General features: G+C 33.2%; 1 protein-coding gene across 3 annotated transcripts in view; it reads left to right on the forward strand.

Annotated features, from left to right (window-relative positions):
* LOC128014913 (colorectal mutant cancer protein) overlaps nt 1-24,789 on the forward strand; it is an 84,194-nt gene that overhangs the window by 3,113 nt on the left and 56,292 nt on the right. For 2 of the 3 annotated variants that reach the window (XM_052598622.1, XM_052598623.1), the window contains exon 3: nt 710-906. In XM_052598622.1, the coding sequence (XP_052454582.1) occupies nt 710-906 (197 nt within the window). Of the gene's footprint in view, nt 1-709; nt 907-9,754; nt 10,133-24,789 lie in introns of those variants that run through there. The other variant, XM_052598624.1, reaches the window with a different exon arrangement.

The following is a 24,789-nucleotide window of genomic DNA, read 5'->3' on the forward strand; positions in this document are numbered from 1 at the left end:
GTTTTATTTTTTGTATTAAAAATCATATTTTTATTAGCATTAATACACAAAAAATATAGCGCAACAGTTTTATTAAAAACATTTTTATTAGCATTAATAAAACATTTAAAGTGCAACAGTATAAGTTTGTATTAAAAATCAACAATATTTATTAGTATTAATATGCAAAAATGTACAGTGCTATAGTGTAATCTTCGTAATAAAAATCACATTTTTATTAGCAATAAATTGACAAAAATATAGAGTGCAACTGTATTATTTGTATTAAAATTGCTTTTTTATTAGCAATAATTAACAAAATGGAGTGTAACAGTTTCTTGTTTGCATTAAAAAGCATGCATTTTTATTAGCAGTAATGGGCAAAAACATAGTCTATTTTTTGTATAAAAACACACATTTTTAATAAGCATTAATGGACATAAAAAATTATTCCATATGGGTATAGAAATGATTTTTAAAGACAGACCTGCTGTGATCAACTGAAGGTTTATGCTTTTTGTCGAAGCCATAAAAGAATAGTTTAATAGCAGAATTTCCTGGCTAGACAAATGACATTACCCATGATTCTCACCACACTCTCAAACATGTATTTGCACATTTTGCAATAAGCTATATGCAAAAGTTTAATGTTTCGATTGCGAGTTGTATATTCCTGTATTGTTCTGTAGTCCTCAGTCTTGTATTGCAGTGTGTGTGTTTGTTCCCGCAGGCGCTCGTGAGAGCTGGGAGTTTGATTCTGGAGCTCGAGACTTACAGAGTCCAGACCTGCATCCTCCGCAGCAGAGCTCTCTGTTCCTCCGGAAGCTCCTGGATCAGCCCAGTGTTCTGGAGCCCTCGGCTGGACTTCACAAGCTCCTGTCCCAGCATCCGTCCGGCCGCAGCGGGGCTCTGGGTCTGGCCAACACTGTGAGTCTGACCACGCTTTGACCGCTGGCTTTGAGTGACTGGCAAGAATGAGTTGATTTCATCTGGTTTTCATAGTAAAGTCGTGTCTGTTTGTTTCTAGTTACTTGTGTTGTAACCTGACGCGACTAATTATACGGTGACATCACTTTCATAACATTTAACCCATGTGTTATCTGCTCTACATAATCTAAGAGCTGATTCTAAGTAGATTTTCTGCATTTTAAGTTAAAAAAAATATAAATCTTTGATTACTAATAATGTAATAACTATTTATGTAAATATACATGAAAGCATTAAAATATTAATAAAAATATATATTTTAAGTGATATATCTATTTTAAGTTAATTGAATGTGTATATATATATATTTTTTAAATCAGCACAAATGCAGGAAAGTACAATAAATACTGTAAAGATGTAGAGATAATTTACAAAACAAATACACATTTTTTTTCCTTTTAGGCAATGTGGTATATTATGGTTGTATTTGTACTGGAGTACGTTTTTGCTAATTTAAATAAAAATAATTGATAAAACGGATGAGAATAATCAAGATTTTTGAGAACTACAAACAAACTCTGTGCATTTTAATGGTATTTAAAATATCTTAAAATTATATTCAAATATATAAAAAAATTATTTGATTTCGGGGGCAAAAATGTATGGAAGCCTATTTCCCCCAAATAAGGAACATGCTTTGGCAAATTATAATTAGTCGAAATTATAATATAAAATTAGAAATGATGGCCTGCTAATTTGACATAAACCAAAGACTAATATTAACTGTATTAGTATTAAAATATGCAATTATGACTTCACAATTGTGAGATTATCAAAATCAATTATAAATCCTAATTTCATATCTTAATTTAAATTTAGTTGGCCGATGTCATAATTAAAATGTTTAATCTAATTTATAAATTAATATTAATTAGTTAATGCCATAATTTAGTTTTTCTCATAATTATGAATTAGTATGTCATAATTTAAGATTTTGATCTAATTTATGAATTAGTTTGTCAGAATTTCGACTTTTGATATCGATTATGATTTAGTAGTCATAATTTTGTCTTTTGATCTCATAATTTTGAATTAGTATGGCACAATTTCAACTTTTCATCTTGATTATGAGTTTGTATGTCTAAATGTTGAGGTTTGGTCTCATAATCATGAAGTAGTTAGTCATCATTTGACCTCTGATCTCATTATTGGGAGCTGGGATGTGGTTCATCTGGCTGCAGTGAGTCAGTGAGTCTGTAGGTGGCGCTGTGATCTGTTCTCAGTGTTTGCTCTTTTCTTCACTGAACTTTCTTCGTCTGCATCAAGATCAACCAACCTTTATTTTGATTCAAGAACTATGTTTTTGTGCATTGATTCTCATTACTGTATGAGTGTTTTCTGCTGAGATTTGCGTGTGTGTCTGCGTGTGTCTGCATGTGTGTGTGTGTGTGTGTGTGTGTGTGTGTGTGTTGTTATCAGATCTGGTCACAGCAGTAAAGTTGTGCCGAATCATTAAAGCAGGACATCACCAGTGTGATGTAGATGCTCTCGCAGGTTTCTTTATTCTCTGCTGGTTTCATCAGTGGATGCTGTGCTTCAGAAGCAGCGCTTGTGATTCTGTGCAGCTCAGTGTTGTTCAGTTTCTTCATTATTCAGATGAACTCTCATGTTTAACATTAAAACTGTGAGTTTGTGGAGGATGGCAGTGATGTTGCGTTTCTGTAGTTTACAGTTTTCTTCATGAGGCAGCATCTGTAGTTTTTATCCAGCAGTTAAAGATGCTTAGTGGGAATCTGTGTGTGTGCTGTGTTTTATGTCCGTCTGTTTTTTGGTTTAATTTTTTTTTCAGGAAGTAAGTGAAAATCAGATAAAGAATTTTATTAAGTTTTTTAAGTTAATCTTAACAGTTTCTTTTTTTACTATATGATTAGATTTTCTGTCATGAGTTAAGTGCATTAATTAACTTGAATTGAAAATAAGGTTTCTTTTTTTTTTTTGGTAACAATTCTAAAATAATTGATTCATTAATTAATCTTAGTTGATTAAATGAATGGGCAGATTTTATGTTGCATTAGTAAGAATTTTTTTTTTTTCCAAATATTATTTAATGAAGCTGAGCTTACATTACACACTAACATTATATTATATTTATATTCACTAATATTAACAAAGATTAATACATACGCTAACAAATGAATCGCTCAATGTTAGTTAATGTCTAGTTAATGCATTAAACTAATGGAAAATTACTGTTACGTGTCATACTTATAAGAAGTACTAGTGATTTATTACATTTACATTTTCTGTTCAGTAATAGTTTAATAAACACACCATAACTAAAGTTGTTTCATATGATCCTAAAACCTGTTGATCTGAAGTTTAATCAGTTTTGTAGACGAATATAAATTGTGTGCATCCATCACGTTTATTCATAGAGTTATTCTAAATGCAAGGTCTGCCGTCTCTCTGCTGGTATTTTAACCTCTCTCTCTCTCTCTCTCTCTCTCTCTCTCTCTGTCACTTCATCCTCCTCTTAGAGCCCAAATGTCATTACGGACCTGATCTGCTGAGGCTCATGTCCCAGCTCACTAATGCATGTAGGCCATCCATCAAAGCCAGGTTTAGTGGAGCGCCTTGCAAATCATCTTCAGTCTGTCCGGTTTCCAGAAGATCCTGCTGAGTCTATAATTCTAGAAATCAGTGGTTAGGTTTTATCTGTATCATCCCAAATATTGGAGCGTGTGCAGTGCATTTTAGAGAGGAGAGTTTCCTGAACCTGATAAGTGTCCGTCTCACGCGTGAGAAAATCGGCCAATCGCAATGCACTGGACAGCTGGCCAATGAGAACACACCTCGCTTTTCAGAACGATGAGATTTGTAAAAAGAGGCTTAGAGGAGAAACAGTATTGTACATTATGTGGAAAATAATGTGTTTTGAGCCTTAAATCACACAAACATTGCATTACACCAAATAATCTTCTTTTTTGAAACGACTCCTTTAAAGAGACATTATTAAGTAGTTTAGTGGCTTTTTGTTGGTTGTTTCAATCTTATTTTGTGGTTTGTGTACAGTCAAATGCACAAAGATTATTAGACCTTTGCTAATAATTATATGAAAGATAAGACCCTGTGAAATTCATGTTATTTATTCCCAAAATAATTACATTTTTACTAGCTTTTTTTTGTTTGTTTTTTTTTCTTCTTTTTTTCAGTTAAACATTTTCTGAATTCTGTCTATTTTTTTATTTTTCCATTTCATATTATCCATTTTTTTTTTCCTGGATTCGGTTATTATTTTATTTTACTTTTGTGGATTCAGTTTTCTCCATTTTAATTTTTCTGGAATCAGATTTTTTAGTTTTTTTGGATTGTTTTTTTTTTTTTTTTTTTTTTTTTTTTTTTTTTTAGTTGTATTTATTTATTTTTCTGGATTCTATTTGAATGCAACCTCTGCACTTTCCCAAAACTTTCAACATTTGCCAAAATCTGTGACATTCCCTGCTACACAGTACATTTAATTATTTTTATTTTTTTTTACTGTATTCTGTGATTCTATCATGTTTTACACACATAAATCACAGGTTCCTACTATAACAAAGGATTTTCTTAGCTTAAAGGAATAGTTCAACCAAAAATGAAAGTGTGCTGTAAATGTCCTCACCCTCAGGTCATCCAAGTTAAGGATGAGTGTGTTTCTTCATCTGATTTGGAGAAATGCAGCATTACATCAGCTCTAAACAAATATGTGGGAGGAGTTTGATGTGAGAGACAACAGGAAATGCACTTTTTCATAAGCGTTATGATGCATTATTGAAGTTATTCAGCAAACCTGTTATTCACCAACTTCCCAATATGCTTATCACAACAAGATCCAGCAATCCCATCAGCGCGCGTTCATCTGTCACCGCTGATTCATGACTGTTACACACCATTGAGCGTCATCTCATTATCAGCTTCGTTAAGAGCTCAGGATGGAGGCTGTGTGTGTGTGTGTGTGTGTGTGTGTGTGTGTGTGTGTGCACGCTTGTTGTAAACACTGTCCTCAACAGATGCAACGAGCGATAAATGTCATGCATGCAGATGTTTGGCTCTTAAATGAAAAAGGATATTTTTTCTGCTTAGTTGCATTGGTCGACTCATTTGGCTTTTTTAAATTAAAAGTTGTTGCATATTTAGAGAGCAGTTTAGCTGATGTGTGTATTTATACGCTAACATTCAGAATATGCAAATATGAGGACATTTGTGCTTTGGAAAATAACTGATTTTATTCACCTTGGATGCATTAAATAGATACAAATTGATTGTAAAGACATTCATAATTGTACAGATTATTTCAAATAAATGAGCACTATTCAAACTTTATCCAACTTTATTTAAAAAAAATATTCAATAAATATTTATTTAAATATTTTCTACCAATACATTTTTGACTATATTTTTGAAAACATATTTAAAATATATAAATGTTTTTTTTTAAAGCATTAAAACAAATTTTAACTCCTGTGAACATATAACACATTTGAATAAATGTTATACAAAAAGTAATATAATTTACAATGTTTTGAATAATAATTTGATTATATCATTATAAATCTACTTTTCATCTCTATTAGGTTGTTTTTTTATATATATATATATATATATATATATATATATAATTTTGCATTTAGGATAATTGATATATTTTTTTAGTCTTCCTGAAATACATTTTAAAATATATTTTGGTATTGAAAGTATTGGATTTTAAATTTAAAAAAATATATTTCTTAGTATATATGAAAAATATATTTTGGCCAAAAAAAAAAAAGACTTTTTTACAATAAATTATCATTTATTGTATTAATGTTTTAGATTGTATTTTGATTAATTAAATATGTAATTAGTGACCAGAATGATGCTTTTGTAAATATTATTGCTATTATTTACCTTTTGTGTAGCCTCTGGTGGCTCAGATTTGTGTTTTAGGTGAGGACAGAAGACTGCTGTGTTGTGTCTGTTCAGAAAGATGTAGTACGCCTCACTTCGAGATGTCTTCACAGTGTGTTAGTTAGTCTCGTTTGGCTCTGTAGCCTCATTATATGTTGAGTTTGCTGCAGGTTTATGGTCTCTCTTACCTTTGTGTCCTTCAGATGCAGTTGTGCTGCTTCAAGCAGTTTTTCTCCAGCCGTTGTGAAGGCTGCTCGTTTTAAAGGCCAGACGTGTGTTTTATCCTTTAGAGGACAGATGAAAAGACGAATGCTCACCATGGGAATGGTCTGAAATGATAAATGTGAATGCTGTTTCCTCTCTTGCCCTTGGAAATAAACACATACACACACACACACACACACACACACGGTTACGGTGTATAATTATCTTACCAGAATACTGCTCCTTCACTGCAAAAAAAAAAAAAAAACTTAGTCTTTTAGTCTTTTTTTTTTTTTTTTACTTAATTTCCAGCCAAAATATAAAAAAAGAAAATACATTTTTAATTTGAATGTTTAATAATTATTAATTTAATTATTATTGTTGATACCGATTTTATCAAACACTTATTGGCCGGTTCCAATACTGATATTTCATTAAGAATTAATTTGTTTAAATAATTTCTCTCTTTCTTTCAATTTTAAATTTAGGTATTTTTTTATATATATATTTTACTTTTTTAAATATATTTTAAATTATATATTTTTATAAATGTAATATTTTGGATTTAATTTTTATTGTTATTGGCCTGTTTTGGACTTACTTTTGGACTTACTTTTTACTTCTTACTCCTTACTTTTTATATTTTAGACATTTAGAGAGACGTGCATCTTCACGGATTATGATTATAAGAGTTTTTGTTTCGATTTGTTTTATTTGGTTAAGTAGTCATTTAAAGCTTTCTTTAGATCTATTAATTCATGTCTGTGAGTTTCGGTTCATTTTTGTACTCTTGTTAAAGACGAGATGGCAGAAAGCACATCATGTTTGTTTTCTTTATTTTATAAAAGCACAACATTTTGTTGATACTGTGAGTGAACAAAAATAAAAACACAAACTACTGAGTATATCGTACATTTATCTAGGTTTAACATTTAAACATTGTTATATGATTGAACTGTTTTATATCTATAGTTTTTATTTTAGGCAAGTCGTCAGGATTTGAGAAGGCTGAATTGATCAAAAATAAGCTATGATAAAGTGCAACCAGTGCAAAAAGTTAGTTTAGAGCCCTGTTGTATTTCTTTCATTAATAAAAAATAGTACATTAGAATTTATGTTTAAATGTATTATACTTTTAAAATATAATTAAAATATTTATATATATTTTTTAGTTTTTTTTGTTATATATTTATAATATTATTTAATGTTTACATGTATCAAATATTCTTTATATTTATTTTATTGTAATTATATATAATTTATAATATTATTCAAATTGGTTGTAATTATCTTTTATAAATTACATTTGTTGTGTTAATTTAGTACATGATATATGGAACAAGATGCTTAAGAAATTAGCGACAGACAAACAATTAAGAAAACAGTAAAACAGACTATAAGAATGAGTTTAATTAACAGCACGGAGTAAATGGAGTAACAAAAAGTTTCAGTCAAGTGATTTCTGAACTGATTTCTGGAAGGAATAAATAAAAGTGACTTCACACAAACAAATAATTAAGAAGAATAAAGTAAAGATGGAGATTGAATGCATCAGTACACTGAACAAGTCTAGTGATGATGACAGTAAGCTCATGAATTATTCATCAGAGTATTTTTGTATTTCTGAGCTTCAGCTCTTCACATTTCTCGCAGAAAATGCGGCTCGTTTGCCAAAAACCCAAAATATCCGACCTCTATGTGTGTAGTTTATATAGCTGTGAGATCATGTGAATGTGAATAATGATCTCCAGTGTGTTTTGGGTTATAATGGTGATTAAACTTTGATTTTTGGTGAAATGATCCATCACTTCACTAGAGGGAGCTGTTGATTTCATGATATAACCCTGTTCAACATCAATACTTGACTCTTTTCACCCATATAATCTTCACATGTAAATCCAGCACGCTCTAATGCTGGGTGTTTTTGACTGCTTCTGACAGATTGTTTGATGAAGACTGTAATTAAGTCCGTTACACAGAGTCTGTGTCAGGAGAGCGATATAATCAGCTTAAGAGCCTCAGCCAGAGAAACGACAGAGAAAGCCCTGGATCTCAGCCAGAGCGAGGAAAACAATGAGCAAACACCAATAAACCATCAGAGTCTGGGGTTTAAAGGGACAGTGCGCCTAAAAATGACCAGCCTGTCACCGTTTGCTCACTTTCATGCCGTTTCAAACCAGTTTGACTGAGTTTCTTCTGTGGAAAACAAAAGCAGATATTTAGCAGAATGTTCACGCTGCTCTGTTTCATACAGTGGATGGTGACCAAAGCATGTCAGGTACACAAAATGACCAGCAGCACCACAACAGAAACACTTGTTATATATTACTTGCTATATTATGTAATATTTACTTACGATTTATTTGTATACTGTAGTTATTTCTATTAAAAACGCTTATCCATAATTAAAGAACACTTCTAAATTCCATTCAGATTTAATATTAGGCTTGTTTTTGGTCACTTTTTGATTATTAATAATGTCAAATCTGGTGCGTTGCATTGTTTTGCGGATTGTTTAAAAGTATGTAAGTGTAAATCTTTAAAAACGGCAAATAATAACGAGATTTATGATACTTTTTTATGGTGCTTTCATGGAATTTTGGGGAGTATAATGCTTATGTATTTATTTAAAATATATAAGTAAAAAATTTATTAATTTAACTTATTTTATATTTAATGCAATGTATTATTCAATATTTTATTAACATAAATAGATTTTAATGTATGCATAAGTATTTAAATATTGCATTTTTAAATACATTTTGTATTTAAGTATTACATATTTTTTAACAATTTATAATTATTTTTGAAATTAGTATTTGCTATCAAAAATAATTCATTTAAATGTATGAAAATTACTATAAATTAATATAAAAATTATAAATCATAATAGTTAATTATGATTTTTAAATATTAAATATTTGTAATTTACAACTATTTCTAAATTATATAGTATTTGTGTTGAAATAATTGATTTATGTATATTAATTATTATAAATTAATATAAGAATTATAAATTATAAGTTATTTATATATTTATATGTGTCCATGCCGCACAAAAGTAGTCTTAAGTCTCTGGGGTGTATTTGTAGCAATAACCAAAAATACATTGTACGAATTAAAATTATAGATTTTTCTTTTATGCCAAAAATCATTAGGATATTAAGTAAAGATCATGTTCCTTGAAGATATTTAGTAAATTTCCTACTGTAAATATATCAGAACCTAATGTTTGATTAGTAATATGCATTGCTCAGAACTTCATTTGAAGAACTTTAAAGATGATTTTCTCAATATTTAGATTTTTTTTGCTCCCTTAGATTCCAGATTTTCAAATAGTTGTATCTCAGGCAAATATTGTGTTTATATAGCAACATATAATGCAATATTGTATTTTAAATAATTTTCTAAAAAATATATATTTCTAAATGATTAAAAAAGAATCTGTCACATTATTTAAATCAGTATTAAATAATTATAAATCAAAGATTGTTAAACAGCATTCAATTCAATAGAGCAAAAAAATGGTTTCTTTATAACTTTTCACAATCAATACAAAAATACATTAATTGAGTTAGTTGATGTGTCTGGATGATTTACTTCTACAGTGTTTACTGTAAGTGTAGAAGTGAGCGGCTGAGAGAGAGAGGAAGTCCAGAGCATGACTCCCTGAAGGAGTCTCCTCCCACACACACACACACACACACACACACACACGTCAAATACTCCATCCTGCGGCCCCATGCAGCTGTGAGGAGGTCCCTCTCTCTCTCTCTCTCTCTGCGTGTGTGTGTGTGGATCAGAGCGCTGCGGAGCTGGCTCAGGGAATGTGCGGAGTGTGGATTGAGTAGTGTCTGGTGTGGATATATGCGCTGGGATTGTGTTGGGAAGACTGCGGGGTTGAGGATGAGCCGCCAGCAGCGTTTGTGGATTACAGAAGCGGGAGGAACCTGAGAAGAGACGTGTTTCTCGTTAGCCTCGGGCGTCTGCCGTCTCAGGCTGGAATACCGTCTCCGGAAACACCATTAGTTTCGGGACCATGAACTCTGGAGTGACGGTGAACGCCGGCAGGGAAGCAGCGGCCGAGGGAAGAGAGGTGAGACGCAGCAGATGAAGCGCACCACACACACACACACACACTGGGGGAAAGACTTCGGCTCTTGTTCTCTTTCTGTGTGTGTGTGTGTGTGTTTCTCTGCTGTCACTTTTAGAGCCTCGTCATGTGATTCTCATCCTGGGTGTTTTCAGGGTCAGATCTCATGTGAACGCCCTCCTACACCGGAGACATGTACTTCTTTAATCACAGACTCTAGAATGGAGGGAATAGGAAAAAAATGTAATCTGTTCTGAAATCAAATTCAAAAGTGAGCATAAAGTTGAGATAGGATATATATGCAGTTTTTCACAGTTTTTCAGCATCTTGTGCCATGAGCAACACATTTTTAAGAATATCAGTATTGTTATGTTATTTGTTTACTTGTTTTTTTTTTTTTTTTTTTTACAGGTTTTTTTAATAAGCATTTTTGTAGTCACTTGAATTTTTTGTATAGTCATGCTTGGTTCTTAAACTAATTTATGAGTATAATTGTTATAATATTTTTATTTAGAAAATCCTTATGCTGTTAACAAGAACTGCACACTGAAATAGAAATTATTATAATTATAATTATTTATAGTTTTTTTAATTAACACTTTTATTTTCAGTTTAATATTGTTTTAGTTATGCTCAGTCATTAGACTCTTTTCTAAGTATATTTGATATAATTTTTTTATCTAAGAAAATGTATCTGCTGTCAAAATGAAACATTAAATACACCTTAAAATAGTTTTTATATATATATTTGCTTTCACTTGTTTTCAGAATCTTGTGGCATGAGCACATTTTTAAGAATGATAATTATTTTTAATTATTATAAAATATATAATTTAATTTTTTTATAATTATTTAAATTTTTATATGCATTTATTTATTTATATTGAATATTTATTTATTTACAGAGTTATATTTTACATTTTTAAAATTAAAATTTTTATATTCTTTATCATTTATAATATTTTTATCTCGTTTTGCTTGATTCTCAAGTCTTTTATTGAGAGTAAAATCATTTAGAGGATAATAGTTAGTATAATTGTTTATATACAATACTTTATATAAAAATAATTTTATATATAATCTTTATTGTTATAATTTTTACTGGAACAAACATGAAAATTCATTGGTCAGAAAGTGTGTGATCACGGTTTATAAAAATAAGGTACATTTAATTGTATATAATACGTTTTGCACCATGTTCAGGTTTCATTGGAAGTTTTTTTTATTTTAAATATTTCCCTAATGAGTCATAATGAAATAATTTTGTTTATTTTATGCCTTTATTTAACTAGTGCTTGTTGTGCATTAATCTCAAGATTTATTAGGAGAAAACACCTAGCTTTGATTGCATAATGTTGCAGTTCATTTTCTTCCTCGCGTCTTGAGTTCAAGCAAAAGAAAGAGACATTTTGCTCCACGTGCATGTAATGCCTCGTGGATGTGTGTTTTATGAGCTGATGTTGTTGTCATTTTAGTGTCAGGGATGTAATCAGATCCCATCTTACTCGCTCGGAGCGTTTGATCCGACACCAAAAAAAAAACACAAAAGCCACAGAGAGCACCTTTGATTTGGAGCTGCTAGCTGAACATTTTAATTGTCCAAACACGTGTTTATGTGAAGTGTGCGGCTCTGAACAGCTGCTGCTTGTGTGTACAGATGTTATCCTCTTACATTGATCAGGGATTGTTCTGGAAGCGATGAGCGTCTCTGGGGGCTTTACCAGCCGAATGATGGTTTACTGCATGACACGTGGTTGATTGCAGTGGAAATAATTGTGCTCAGTTTGTAGAAATGAGCTAAAATTGTTTTTACTGTAATGGTCTCAAGGTCAAATCCTGTAAAGTCATACGGTTATGTGTTCTTGAGAAACATTTGTTTTTTTTTTATTAGGCACCTGAGCGTTGTTGATAAAATAATTCATTACAATTTGTATCAGTTAAATGCTTTATTTATTGTAAGTGCATTTATTTATTGGCGTGTTGTTGCAACAGAAATAATTCTGTAAAAATGTTTTCTTTTTTTACAGTAATGGTTTCAAGGTCAAACACTTTATTTAAATTATTGATCTATTTTAAGTGCTTTTATATGTTGGTGTGTTGTTGATTGTTAATTTGATTATTCTTTAAAAAAACTAATTATTCATCAGATATCAGTGGATTTATATTAGGCATTTGAGTGCTATTTTTCTCTCTTGGTGTTTGTTTACATTAATATATATTTTTTGCTATTTTAAGTCCATATTTATTTAAATTAATACTTTTTAGTTCAATTTTTTTATTAAATTATATTATTTTGTTATTTAATAGTGCAGTCATTTTTTATTAATTTTATGTAAACAATTTTATTGCATTTCATTACTTAATTATATTTAATTACGTTTTTACTTATTTTTTAATGTAGTTTCATTCTAAGCAAGTAATTTCACATTTCATTTTCCATTTTAATCATTTTGTGCAATAACGGAGTCAAATAGTTGCAGTTAAACTGTATAAAATACATCTTAAAAATTTAATAGTTTGTGCATTAATGTAAATGCGACAAGTTGAGACCATATTGTTGACTCAGGTCAATTATGAGGTACGACTTTTAATTTTAATGGTGTATTACTTAGGCTAATAAATGCTTTAGAAGAATTTACGTATTACTTGTTGAGGTTATCTAATGGAACCTTATTGTAAAGAGCATTCGTTCAAGGAAAACCCAGTCTGAGGTTACAAAGGTTTGAGGATGACAGGACTTCTTCTGTTCTCGTGTCCTCCTGCCTAAGACAGATGTAAGACAGAGCTGTCTTTATCTGACCGGGAGCGTCTGTCCTCTCGCAGGCAGACGGTCAGAAATAAAAGCTCTGTTTGATAAGCACAGGGCCACTGTCTATTTTTATCTCCACTTCGCCTCTTCACGCTGATTTAGTGCCGCGTTCGGCTCTCTAGCTTTAGTACACACTAAAAAGCCACTTTAGATCGGAGGAGATCTGCACAGGGCTTTCTGACGCTCAGGGAAAAGCTTCACACTGAACTGTTACTGAGCTAAAAGTTTATATATTAAAGGTATACTCCACCCTTAAATGAAAATGTTGTAATTAATCACTTACCCATATTGTTCCAAATAGAGGTGGGCGATGTATCGTTTAGATGATAATATCCAAATTGTTATCTGGATGATATGCAAGATTGGGATATCGAATATTTCATAATCCGACACCCCAAACATGAAAAGAGCTGAAGGGAGTTAAAGAGAAAACAAATAACGCACACTATAACCTTCTAAACAATTATATGTAGCGATTTTAATAATGTAGGGGTTTGTTTGACTTTTTTATTTTATTTTTTAACAAAATCACGATCGTTCCTCGATTGCACGAGAGTAAGCTGCTAATAATTTGAGTTCTTACCTGTGTGTTATGATGTTTCTTAGACTGAAGCAACAATCCAAAAACGTAAAGAGTAAAGCCGATGTACCATTAATAAAATAGCTGCTAGAAAAGGCAAAATATGCGTTGTTTGCAGAAAGTCTGAAGTTGAATGTCTGTGGCGTCCTCAAGTGGCCAGCTTTGTGATTGCATCATTAGAAAATTGCATTTGTATAACGACGAGTCCAAAAGATGAAATACGTTTTCCCAAGAGATCCACCGGAATAGCCTCCGAACACGAACAGGGCTTCTTTTAACTTCTAGAAAATACAAACTTAAACATTTTTATTAATACGGTGGACTGCCCATAAAGCCTCAGTGCCCCTGACGTCTTACATCATCACAGTGTGTCGTGCGTGTGACTCATCAGTCACTTGTTATCTAGCTTCGAGCGTAACAACACAAAAATGAGTGAACAAAACGAAATTACACAGTCATCCTCAAAACCAGTGCCAAAAGAACTAACTGCGAGATGTGGGTCAGCTTCTTTAGTCTGGAGATGGTTTGGTTTTGACGAAAAAGATGAGCAAGAAACGTCGCCCATCTGTAGAATTTGTCGAAAGCAGATCGCCTTAAAGCAGAACGCCACAACCAACCTCTTTCAACTTCTCCGGACAACGCACAAAACACAGTTTTGTTAGTCTATTACTAATAGAGTACTGTTTGTAAAGCACAAAGTTACTTTTTTACCTACATATATTTTACTGAAAAAGCACTGTTCTTATATTAAAATATTTAGTACAGTAACTTGGTTCATGTTTAAATCAATAAGTCTCATATCTTTATGTACTAGTAATTCTATACAATAATAGGTCAAATGCAGCAAGTCAAAAGACCAACTGGACCATCTTTGCCAGTTTGAACACATTTCTTGGAAGGATTGCAAAAATATAATCTGAATATCGATATCGAGATATTGAAAAAAAATATCGAGAGATTCATTTTTGTCAATATCTCCCACCCCTACCTAGTTCCAAACCCATAAAAGCTCAGTTCATCTTCAGAACACAATTCAAGATATTTTGGATGAAAACCGGGAGGCTTGAGACTGTCCCGTTGACTGCAAAGTAAATAAAAATAAGTAATAGGTAAATAATAATAAATTCATGCAGACACTTTTATCCAAAGCGACTTACAATGCATTCAGGCTTAAATTTTTTACCTAACGTGTTCCCTGGGAATCGAACCCACAACCTTTTGCACTGCCAACGCAATGCTCTACCATTGAGCCATAGGTATGAAAAGTCATCTAAATACTCAATCTGCCCATCAGACGTGCAATCTGGGTTATATGAAGCAATAGGAACACTTTTAAGTGAAGTAAACAAAAATAACGACTTTATTCAATAATTCCTTTGTCAACAGTGTCCTCTGTGTCACTCCATATCACTGTATGCTGTGTATGCTCTTGTGCCACAAGGATGCGCTGTTTCTACGTGTATTTAGCTTTTATTTGAAATAAAACAGCTCGGAGGACATGTCTGATGGCAGGCTGAGTATTCTGACGACGACTTTCATAACTTTTCTGCACCTTGACACTGTTATTTATTTGGCAGTCAATGGGACAGTCACAAGCCTCATCCAAAATATCTTAAATTTTGTTCCGAAGACGAATGGAGCTTTTATGGGTTTGGAACGACATGGGGGTAAAGTGATTGACAAAATGTTCATTTTGGGGTGGAGTAACCCTTTAATATTGAAGTATAATTACCATGCTATACCAAGGGTGATGCTTTTAAGGAGAGCTTCAGCCCCACAAAACTAGCTGTACAATCAGACCAGTGCCACTTCCTCAAGAAGGTCTATTATTCTCAAGCGTTTTAAGACTTGTCAGATCAAACTGTAAAGTTTAAGTGTCTCAGTGTTCAGTAGTTAATTGTGCTGCTGTGATGTGTTATTGTAGATTTTCCATCCGCTGTCATGATCTCTAAGAGAGCAGTTTGATGTTGCATTTAGTGGCGAGCTGAATTTTGCACTGATTTTAAAAGCAATATTGAGTTATTTTGTGATGCAAGTAGATGTAAATGCATATGCAGTCATGATATTAAAGACTCTTTTTGATTAAATCTCATCACAAGTGTTCACAGGAGACCTGTGTTAACCTGACATCACTAGAGATCAGATCACCTGAGAGCAGCTTCAAAAGCTCAGTTACTGACTTTCTGTCTCTGAGTATTTCAAGATCAGTCTCCGTCTCTTTCTCTGTACGACATCTTTGAGCTGCTATAGTTCAGGGCACTAATGTTCTCAGATTTACCGGCGCCTCCATCAGCTCGTAAAGCTCTGCGCTCGCTGATGGATGTGATGGGAGATTGTGAACGGAGACATGAGCAAGCTGGTGTTGTGACGGCCATGATTTATGGCACTTCTGTAAGGAAGACAAACTCACTCGAGAGGAAAGCGGCGTCTCACTGCGATTTACAGGCCCTCCGCTCGAGAAGGCCTGAACAATGAGCCAGTCTAGATATGAAAGCAGCTTTTATTTTATACAAATTTACAGCATGCATTATTAAACCCGCGGGGCCGGTAAATCCACAGTGTTTTATTGGGTTTATTTGTCTGGTTCAGCAAGAGAAGAAAGGTGTGCAGTAACTAGACGCACTGCAGTTCATTAGTTAATACCCTTAATGGATTGATGAAGTGCTTTAAAGGGATAGTTCACCAAAATATGAAAATTACACTCAATTACTCATCCTCGAGCCATGCAAGGTGTATATGACTTTTTTCTTTCAGACATGTTCAGTTAAAGTTGTATTTAAAAATGCCCTGGCTCTTCCAAACTTTACAGTGGCAGTGATTGGGTTTTATTTTTCAATAGTCCAAAAGAAGTCCAATAAAGCGCATCCATCCATCATAAAATGTGTTATTATAATATTATATAATATTATAATTAGGGGTGTAACGGTTCACAAAATTCACGGTTCGGTTCGATACGATACACTGATGTCACGGTTCGGTTCGGTTCGGTTCGATACGTTTTAGATACAGCAAAATGTAAAAACATCTCAACTTTTCAGAATGCCGCAAGCGCACCGCGGGTCATGTGACAAGAACCAACCAATCAGCTTCATCCTTTCCCGTAACAACGTTGAGAGCTCAGCCAAGATGAAGGATCAGCTGATCATAGTTGTATATGGATTGCAATTTTGAAATAAATTCAGTAGCAGAGCTACTGCAAGCGATTTTTAGAGCTGCAAATCCATTTATCCTTCGCTGAAATTTCCGCGTCTCATGGAGAGAGCACGTCATTGTTGCTTAGCAAAGACAGACGCCTCAGGAGAAAGACGCGCTTAGCGTTTTCCACGCGTTTTTAGGAGCGATATGTGAACGGCCCCTAAGGCGCTCGCTCACTCAGCACGCGCTGAAGGCTCGTTGCAAAATGTCTAATGCATTTAACAGACCAGAAATATAAGATCCTAAAATAACCAACAGGTCTGGTGTTTGGGTTGGATTCCCTGTAAGCTATAGTGTCTTAATGCTGCAGGGATAGTTTGCTGCGTGCATGTTTCTCCTTTTTTTCGTCTTTTCCCAGATAGTACTGACGCATATATCCCAGATATTCCCGCTGGTGTTTTTTTTTTTTTTTGTAATCCCGCTGGTGTACCCTGTCATGTTGCAGATGCGACATACCGTTGTTTATTTATCCACCACTCTCTTGCCATCACCATTATAGCTTAAAGGGAATCCAAAGTGCACCCAAACACCAGACCTGTTGGTTATTGGAGGATCTTCTCATTTCTAGTCTGTTAAACGCATTGGCTATTTTGCAACGAGCCTTCAGCGCGTACTGAGTGAGCGAGCGCCTGCTGAGTAGCCTAACATAAACATATAAGATGGTGTTTTTTTCTTCTTCGGGAGTGTCAGGGGCGTTGCCTGTTACGTTGTTTGGGTTATTGGGCTACCTTGTTGAACGCATATCATTATATTTCTTTCTCTCTCTTTTCTCTCTTTCTATTCACCCCCTGGAGCCATGTGGGACAATTTTTATGATGGATGGATGCACTTTATTTGACGTCTTTTGGACTATTGAAAAATAACACACATTCACTGCCATCATAAAGCTTGGAAGATCCAGGAAGTTTTTAATATAATTCAGATTGGATGTGTTTAAAAAAATGAAAGACATATACACCTAGGATAGCTTGAGGCTGAGTAAATTATGAGGTAATTTAAATTTTTGGGTAAACTATATGGAATAAAAATAATGACAATTTTCAGTCTGTTTTTTCACTTTACAAATTCGCCTCTACCAATTCAGTAGATCAAATTCGGCAGAAAATTCAGCATTGCACATCCGGGAGCTGAAGGAATAGCAGTCGAGTACCGATGCATGATCTCTGTTTATGTTTAACTCAGTATCTTTGCTTTAACTCATTTCCCCGTGTAGCTACAAATAAGTAGCTTTCTCTACCACAAAGACATATTGTTTTCGGTTGTTTAGTTTCCTTAAAGGGGGGGTGAAATGCTATTTCATGCATACTGAGTTTTTTACACTGTTAAAGAGTTGGATTCCCATGCTAAACATGGACAAAGTTTCAAAAATTAAGTTGTACGTTTGAAGGAGTATTTTTGTTCCAAAAAAACCTCTTCCGGTTTGTCACAAGTTTCGGAAAGTTTTTTTCGAGTATGGCTCTGTGTGACGTTAGATGGAGCGGAATTTCCTTATATGGGTCCTGAGGCACTTCTGCCGGAAGAGAGCACGCTCCCGTATAGCAGAGCACTGAGAGCACAACAGACTTCACTGATCAGAGCGAGAGCGTCGCGAAATGTCACAAAAGAATTGTGTTTTTGGTTGCCAGGGCAAGACAACCCTGCACAGATCACCAAAAGAGAAACAGCATTAAGGGACCAGTGGATGGAGTTTATTTTTACAGAGCATCAACGGAGTTGTGCAAGTGTTTTTGTTTGTTCCCTGCATTTCGGATTGCACATTGTTTATTTCTTAAGGATAATGCAATCCCAACTAAAAAGGGTCACGATCGTGTGTTGGAACCGCAGGCGGTGAGTAAAACTGCTTCAAATATCTCTGTGTTGTTAACTTAGCTATCAGCGCATAAGCACATCTAGTAAACAACATGCGATGTTGTCATCAAACTGCACTTTCCACATGTACAGCTTAAAAAAAAAGAAAGAAAAAAAAAGACGCCATAAAGTGGAACTTAAGTCATTTTCCAAAACCGCTAAGCAAATATATACAGTTTCAGTACATACCACATAGAGACGTCGTTGCTGATGCTGCTCTTGTTAAATTTCAGCCTCTGGATCTGTGTCACAGCTTCCACATGCTCTCAACGCAAAAACCTACTGGCGCTCGTGATTCTTTAGCTCCGCCCACACGTCACGCCTCTAGGCGCTCGTGTTTTTCCGGGAAAAATCGGTACAGACTATCTTTCTCTTATAAATATAATAAAAATAAAGACTTTTTGGAGTTATGAAGGATGCAGTACTACTCTATAGGTACTCAAGATTAACAGGATATTGAGTGAAAACGAGCATTTCATCCCCCCTTTAACTTCACATCATTGCTTCCCTCTTACATCACACTCCAGGATTCCTCAGAAGAGTCTGTCTGATTCAGCATGAATCATATTTGGGATATTTTTGAGATTAATGATTGATAACTGTGCTTATTTGGCCAACTAACTGATAGTTTTTACACAGAATGCCAATATGTTGAGCTTATTCTGCCATGTTGGCTTTTTAGATACATTTTTGGGTGTCTCTCCTCTCTTTTGTCTTCTTTGTTATTTCCAACTAACTAACAGGCTGATGAATCAGACAGGCTGATACTGAGATGTTTGTAAGATTATGGACAGATAACTAGGGCTGGGGATCAATCAGAAATGTTAGATATCGATACCGATACCTTGACTTCGATACGATACTTTTTTGATATTTAATTTTTTTTCAGCGTGTTGATGTCTTCACAGACTCAAAGACTGATCTCCTGACCCACCGCACAAAGAGACAAAGTATAACCAACACAATAAATCAGTGCAAATAGTTTTGTTAAAGTTAAAATCATTTTCAGCTTAGACCGAATCATCATTTCTATATGATTTGTATGTGATTTTCAAGAGATTCTGTTTATACCTTTCATGCTAAGCAGGTTTAGCGATTAGCCTGATATAAGCTACAAATATGTCAGCAAGATTATATGGCCAAAACACACATTGGATCACAATCGGATGTCATTACAAACAGTTAAGGGGATTTAAAGGGCCTAAAGTGCCTAGAAAAATATTTTAATTTTTTTTTTTATCATTTCCAACTAGAAGGGTGATATTAGAAATAGAGATATTTTTGCTGTAAGTTTGATAACTGTTTATTTTGACCTGTTAATTTGAACTGAACGATAAACCGAACTTCAGACTGCATTAGGGCTGCACGAGATTGGAAAAAAACGCACATTGCGATATTTTGTTTTTCTGCTAAATGGAAAAAAATATATAATTACCCGGTGACATGGATACCTCTATTTGGAAAAGTAAATAAATCAATGCTTGAGGTGATTTTGTAGGTGTGTGAATCAGACACTACAGGCTGTGATTTGACAATGTTTTACCATAGAATATTGATATTGATGAATCAAGTATTTACAGTAGTATAGTGATTGGCAGAAGCTCATAACGCTCAGATCCTGCTGTTGCTACCACAGCAGGTTAAAAATTCACTGTTCGTCGGACTGAAATATTTATCGGCTGTCAGATGGTTTGAGGAATCAGCTGGAGATGTTTCAGTGTGCTGATGTTTAAATGATGAATGTCACGGTAGTAATATTGATTTCACATGCTGCTGCTGGTTCTGTCGGACGGATGTGAAGCTCTCGTGTGTAACACCAAGAGTCTCAAGAGCTTTGTTTTCTTACATATGTCTTCGGAAATCTTGTCTGTGCAGAACTTGTAAAGGCATGACTGTGCAGTTGCTAAGGAGGTCTGGGTGGTTGCTAGGTGCTGGGCTTTCTGGCACACAGCTGGACTGGTTTAAATAGATTTTTTTAATAGACGTTTTTACATTTTTATCAGCGATTAGACCGTTTGAATGGTGAAATATTCAGACAAGTTGCATAATTTCATTCCATTTAAACAGCTAGGAGCGTGAATATTTATATATTATTGTTGAATTCTTTTTGAGTATTTTTAGTAATTTTATTTCATTTTATTTCATTTAGTTGACAAGTTGACAAATATCGATTAATTTGTTTTTTAATTATCATCAATTTTTTTTCAGATTCAGTTCAATACATTTTAAAATCATTAATTTAAGATGAATTTAAACGTATTCAGTGATTTCAGAAATTTGTTAATTTTATTTAACTTTAATAAATTTTTATTTCCATTTTACTTTAGTACTTAAGCTATTTTATTTCAGTAGTTGCCAAAACAAAATTTATCATTTTCGTTTATTTATTAAGTTTAAAGTTTTAATTCAATATTTATTTTGTTTTAGTAAAGAAATTCTATTTTAATATTATATAAGTGGAAATATATTCCAAAAAACTGAATCAGACATTTCTTATTTTCCTTAATTTTTTTTTTAAGTTTTATTATTATTATTATTATTATTATTATTATTATTTATACCAACTTATTCAATGATTCAGTAATGTCATTCATTTTATCACCATCTTAACAGTCCGATAAACCGAACCACAGAGAATTTATAAACCTGTTCATTTTCTAATGGTTGCGCTTCATTTTTTGGAATAATTGGAGCTGAGAAAGGGCCACACACTTGATCTGTTTTTCCTGATTGTAGATTGAGTTTAGCTTAATAACAGTGATTCTCTGCTTCCTTTTCATCCGGATGCTCTTTTCTGTGTCCGTTTCTGTCTCTCTCAGCCTCAAGCCTCTTCTATTTATAACATTAAAGGCTGATGGTGGATGTGTGCGTGTGTGTGTGTATATAGAGTGAAGTGTGTTGAGTGTGTGTGTGTGACGCTGAGGCCTCAGAGCAAGTGTGTACAGAGATAATTCACCTTTCACAGACCATTAAGCTGGAAAACGAACGTGTGAGCACCTCAAGTACCTTCACCCCCTTCAGTCCAAACAAACGCTGTATATACACCACAGCCGCAGCTCATAAAAGCTCCTCTGAAGACAAAGCGCTCTTTATTCAGTGCTGGAGAGAGAGAGAAATGGACTTTTGCACCTCAGGTTTCATAGGGGACTAGTGTTTTTGTTTCCTACCAGGAGAAAGAGCTTGTTTTGCTGTAATAGTTAGACATAAAAGATGTTCAATTTTGGATGCTGTTGAGGACAAACCTATTGTGATGCGGCAAGTTTGATTGTGCAGATTGCAAATGGATAAAGAGAAGCATTTTCTCTTTGTGTTCAGTTTATTATGTGTATGTGTATTATGAGTTTTGTATTTATATTATGTATCACACTAGTAAATGTGCTTTTTCCTTGAATATCGGCACAATGAGATATTGATTTTAAATAGCTGTTACTAAATCAATCAGCATTTAGAACAAATTGGGTGGATAATTGATTCTGAAATCAAAGTAATCGATTCTTGAGTAAATCAGCTGTTTGAACGAATCAGTTGAATGAATGACTCAGTGACTCACTCATTACATGTTTCAGTTTCGTATTAAAAGTATAATTTCTAAATTAATCTGCCATTTAAATTATTGACTCATCTATCAGTTTTTATTTTAATATATAAAGTATTGTTTGTAATTAAGTAACTTTGAAAGAAACGGCTGAATTAATGACTCGACACATTCGTGAAGTCGCCACCTATACTGTTTTATTTTCATATTTAAAGTATCAGTTCTAAATGAATCAGTTGTTTGAACAAATCAGTTGACTCAATGACTTACTCATTAACCCCTTAACTGTCACCCCGTCCCCCGTCTAATCTTGACAAACTATATATCGCTGGAATGGTCTAAGACTCCCAAATATATATTTTACCAATGTTTTTTGTTAAAAATGATGTAGGAAAAGTAATAGATCAATCACATTTTAGAAATCATCAGAAGTTATATATCGCCTGAAAACTTAAAATGTCTAAATTCATCCTTTAAAAGCCATTTTAAAATCAAACATTGCATTACAATGTAAATGGTACATCAATGTCATGTTACAAAATGTTTTCAGTCATGAATTCAAGTCAAGTCAAGTCTATCTTCAAACACGTGAGTGACAGCTGTCACATTGGCGGTTTTAATTTCAAACTTAAATTATTATTTATAAACAAATCAGTTTTTGAAACGAATCATTTAAATTAATGGCTCTTTGAATTCACATATTGGTGATTTTATTTTCACATTTAAAGTATCATTTCTAAATGAATCAGTTGAATGTATTGCTCCTTGACTCATTCATTAAGTAGTTTTATAGTTAAAGTATAATTTCTAAATGAATCAGTTGAATGAATGACTCAGTGACTCTTTCATTAAATAGTTTTATAGTTAAAGTACCATTTCTAAATGAATCAGTTGTTTAAATGAATTGATTGAATACATTATTTCCTATACCCTCTGTTTGATGTGGTGAATGTGCAGATATATCTGTCCAGCTACAAATGAGCTTCAGCATGTTTATTTATGACTCTGTGTTTTGCATTAATGGAGAAACCATTGCTGTCCGACTAAAAAATGCTTGGGAAACAAAAATCAGAAGTCGATCTGCAAAAAACGGCTCTGATAAATTTGGGTTGAAATGGCTTGGATCTTTGCTCTAGCTCTCGTTATATTTATCCAAAGCAAATCTAATTAGTTTCAGAGCTGAAGAATTGAATTGGAGATTGCACTCGTCTAATGACCAGAGAAACTGTGCTAGAACTCATTGTAACGGGTGAATGTTTGTGCTGTGATGGAAATGACCCTCTGTGCTGCCGTCATTGTTGTCCGAGGCGTTTTCTTCTGGAGTTTGACCGGTGGGGTGGAGATCCTCTTCCTGATGGGAATCTTCAGACAGTGTCTGATTGTTTGCGTCCTGCCGACATTCCACTGTTGGGAAGCGTGTGAACGTTCGTTCTGTGCCTCCTGAGTTTAAGTTCTTGTAGATGCCAACAAATTAAATACAGTTTACATTGATCTCTTTCTACCTTTTATCTGTTGGTTTGTTTTTCACATCATTTACTTTATGCTAATTTGGGCCGTATGACAATATAAATATATATTTTTTTGTATAATTTTTTTCCACCTAAATTCCATGTTTACTGTTACTCTTTAATGGTTTATTATTATTTTTTATTAAAAGTGTTGTCTAATCAATTAAATTCATAAAAAAGTCTAACATTTTAATAGTTTATTAAACATTTATAAATATTAGGGCTCAACCGAATATTTAGTTTTTTCCCCCCAGAAAAATTTATTTATATTATTCTGCTTCATTTTTTTTTCTCCAAGATTGTGTGTTCTGTGTTTTCATTTTTCTGAATTCCATTTAAATTGCTTAATTAAATTGTAATAAAATTTAATTCATAAGCTTTAACAATTTAATAATGTTTTACAATTTTAACAATAATAGGACACTATGAAATGTTTTTTAATATTATTATTTTAGTTTATGTTTTCCCATAATTCTGTGTTTTCTGTTTAAAATTTTTCTGGATTCCATTTTAATAATTTAATTATATTTAAATGAAAAGTGTGTGCAATCAATTGAATTCATACACCTTTTACAATTTAATAATTAATTACAATTTTAACGGTAATGGGGCCCTATGAAATGTTTTATTTTTACCCTCAAAATTCTGTTTCCGGTTTTTATTTTTCTGGACTCTTTTTAATTGTTTGAATAAAGTTTGATAATCAAAATGCATGTCTTATCAGTAGAATTAATAAAACTTTCACATTTTAATATATTTTTTTTTATTTAAAAAAATATGATTATTTTTTATTTTGATTCTGGTATTCTGTCCATGTTTTCCACATTGTGGTCATCATATACAGCTCTAACTAATTGAATTTAAATGTGCGCCCTGTTTGATTCATGAAAGTCTTAAAATGACGTGCATGTGAAACTCACCGAACTGCACTTAAAACAAGATGACTTAATCATTGTTTTTCTCTCTCGAAAAAAAAAAAAAAACCGTCTTTGATGTCTAACATATTGACCTCGTGTCACGACCTTTGACCTCTGCCTCAGCGTGCGTGTTTGAGATCTGAGAGACGTTAGTAGCTGCAGGAACTCCATCCTGAAAACTTCATTCCTGCGACAAACTGATGTTAAAAACACGCGACCCAATAAAGTGAATCGCCTGCAATCTGTCTCTAAACCAGTGTCTCCAAAC

Source organism: Carassius gibelio, chromosome A5 (genome assembly GCF_023724105.1).
Source record: "Carassius gibelio isolate Cgi1373 ecotype wild population from Czech Republic chromosome A5, carGib1.2-hapl.c, whole genome shotgun sequence".
NCBI lineage: Eukaryota > Metazoa > Chordata > Actinopteri > Cypriniformes > Cyprinidae > Carassius > Carassius gibelio.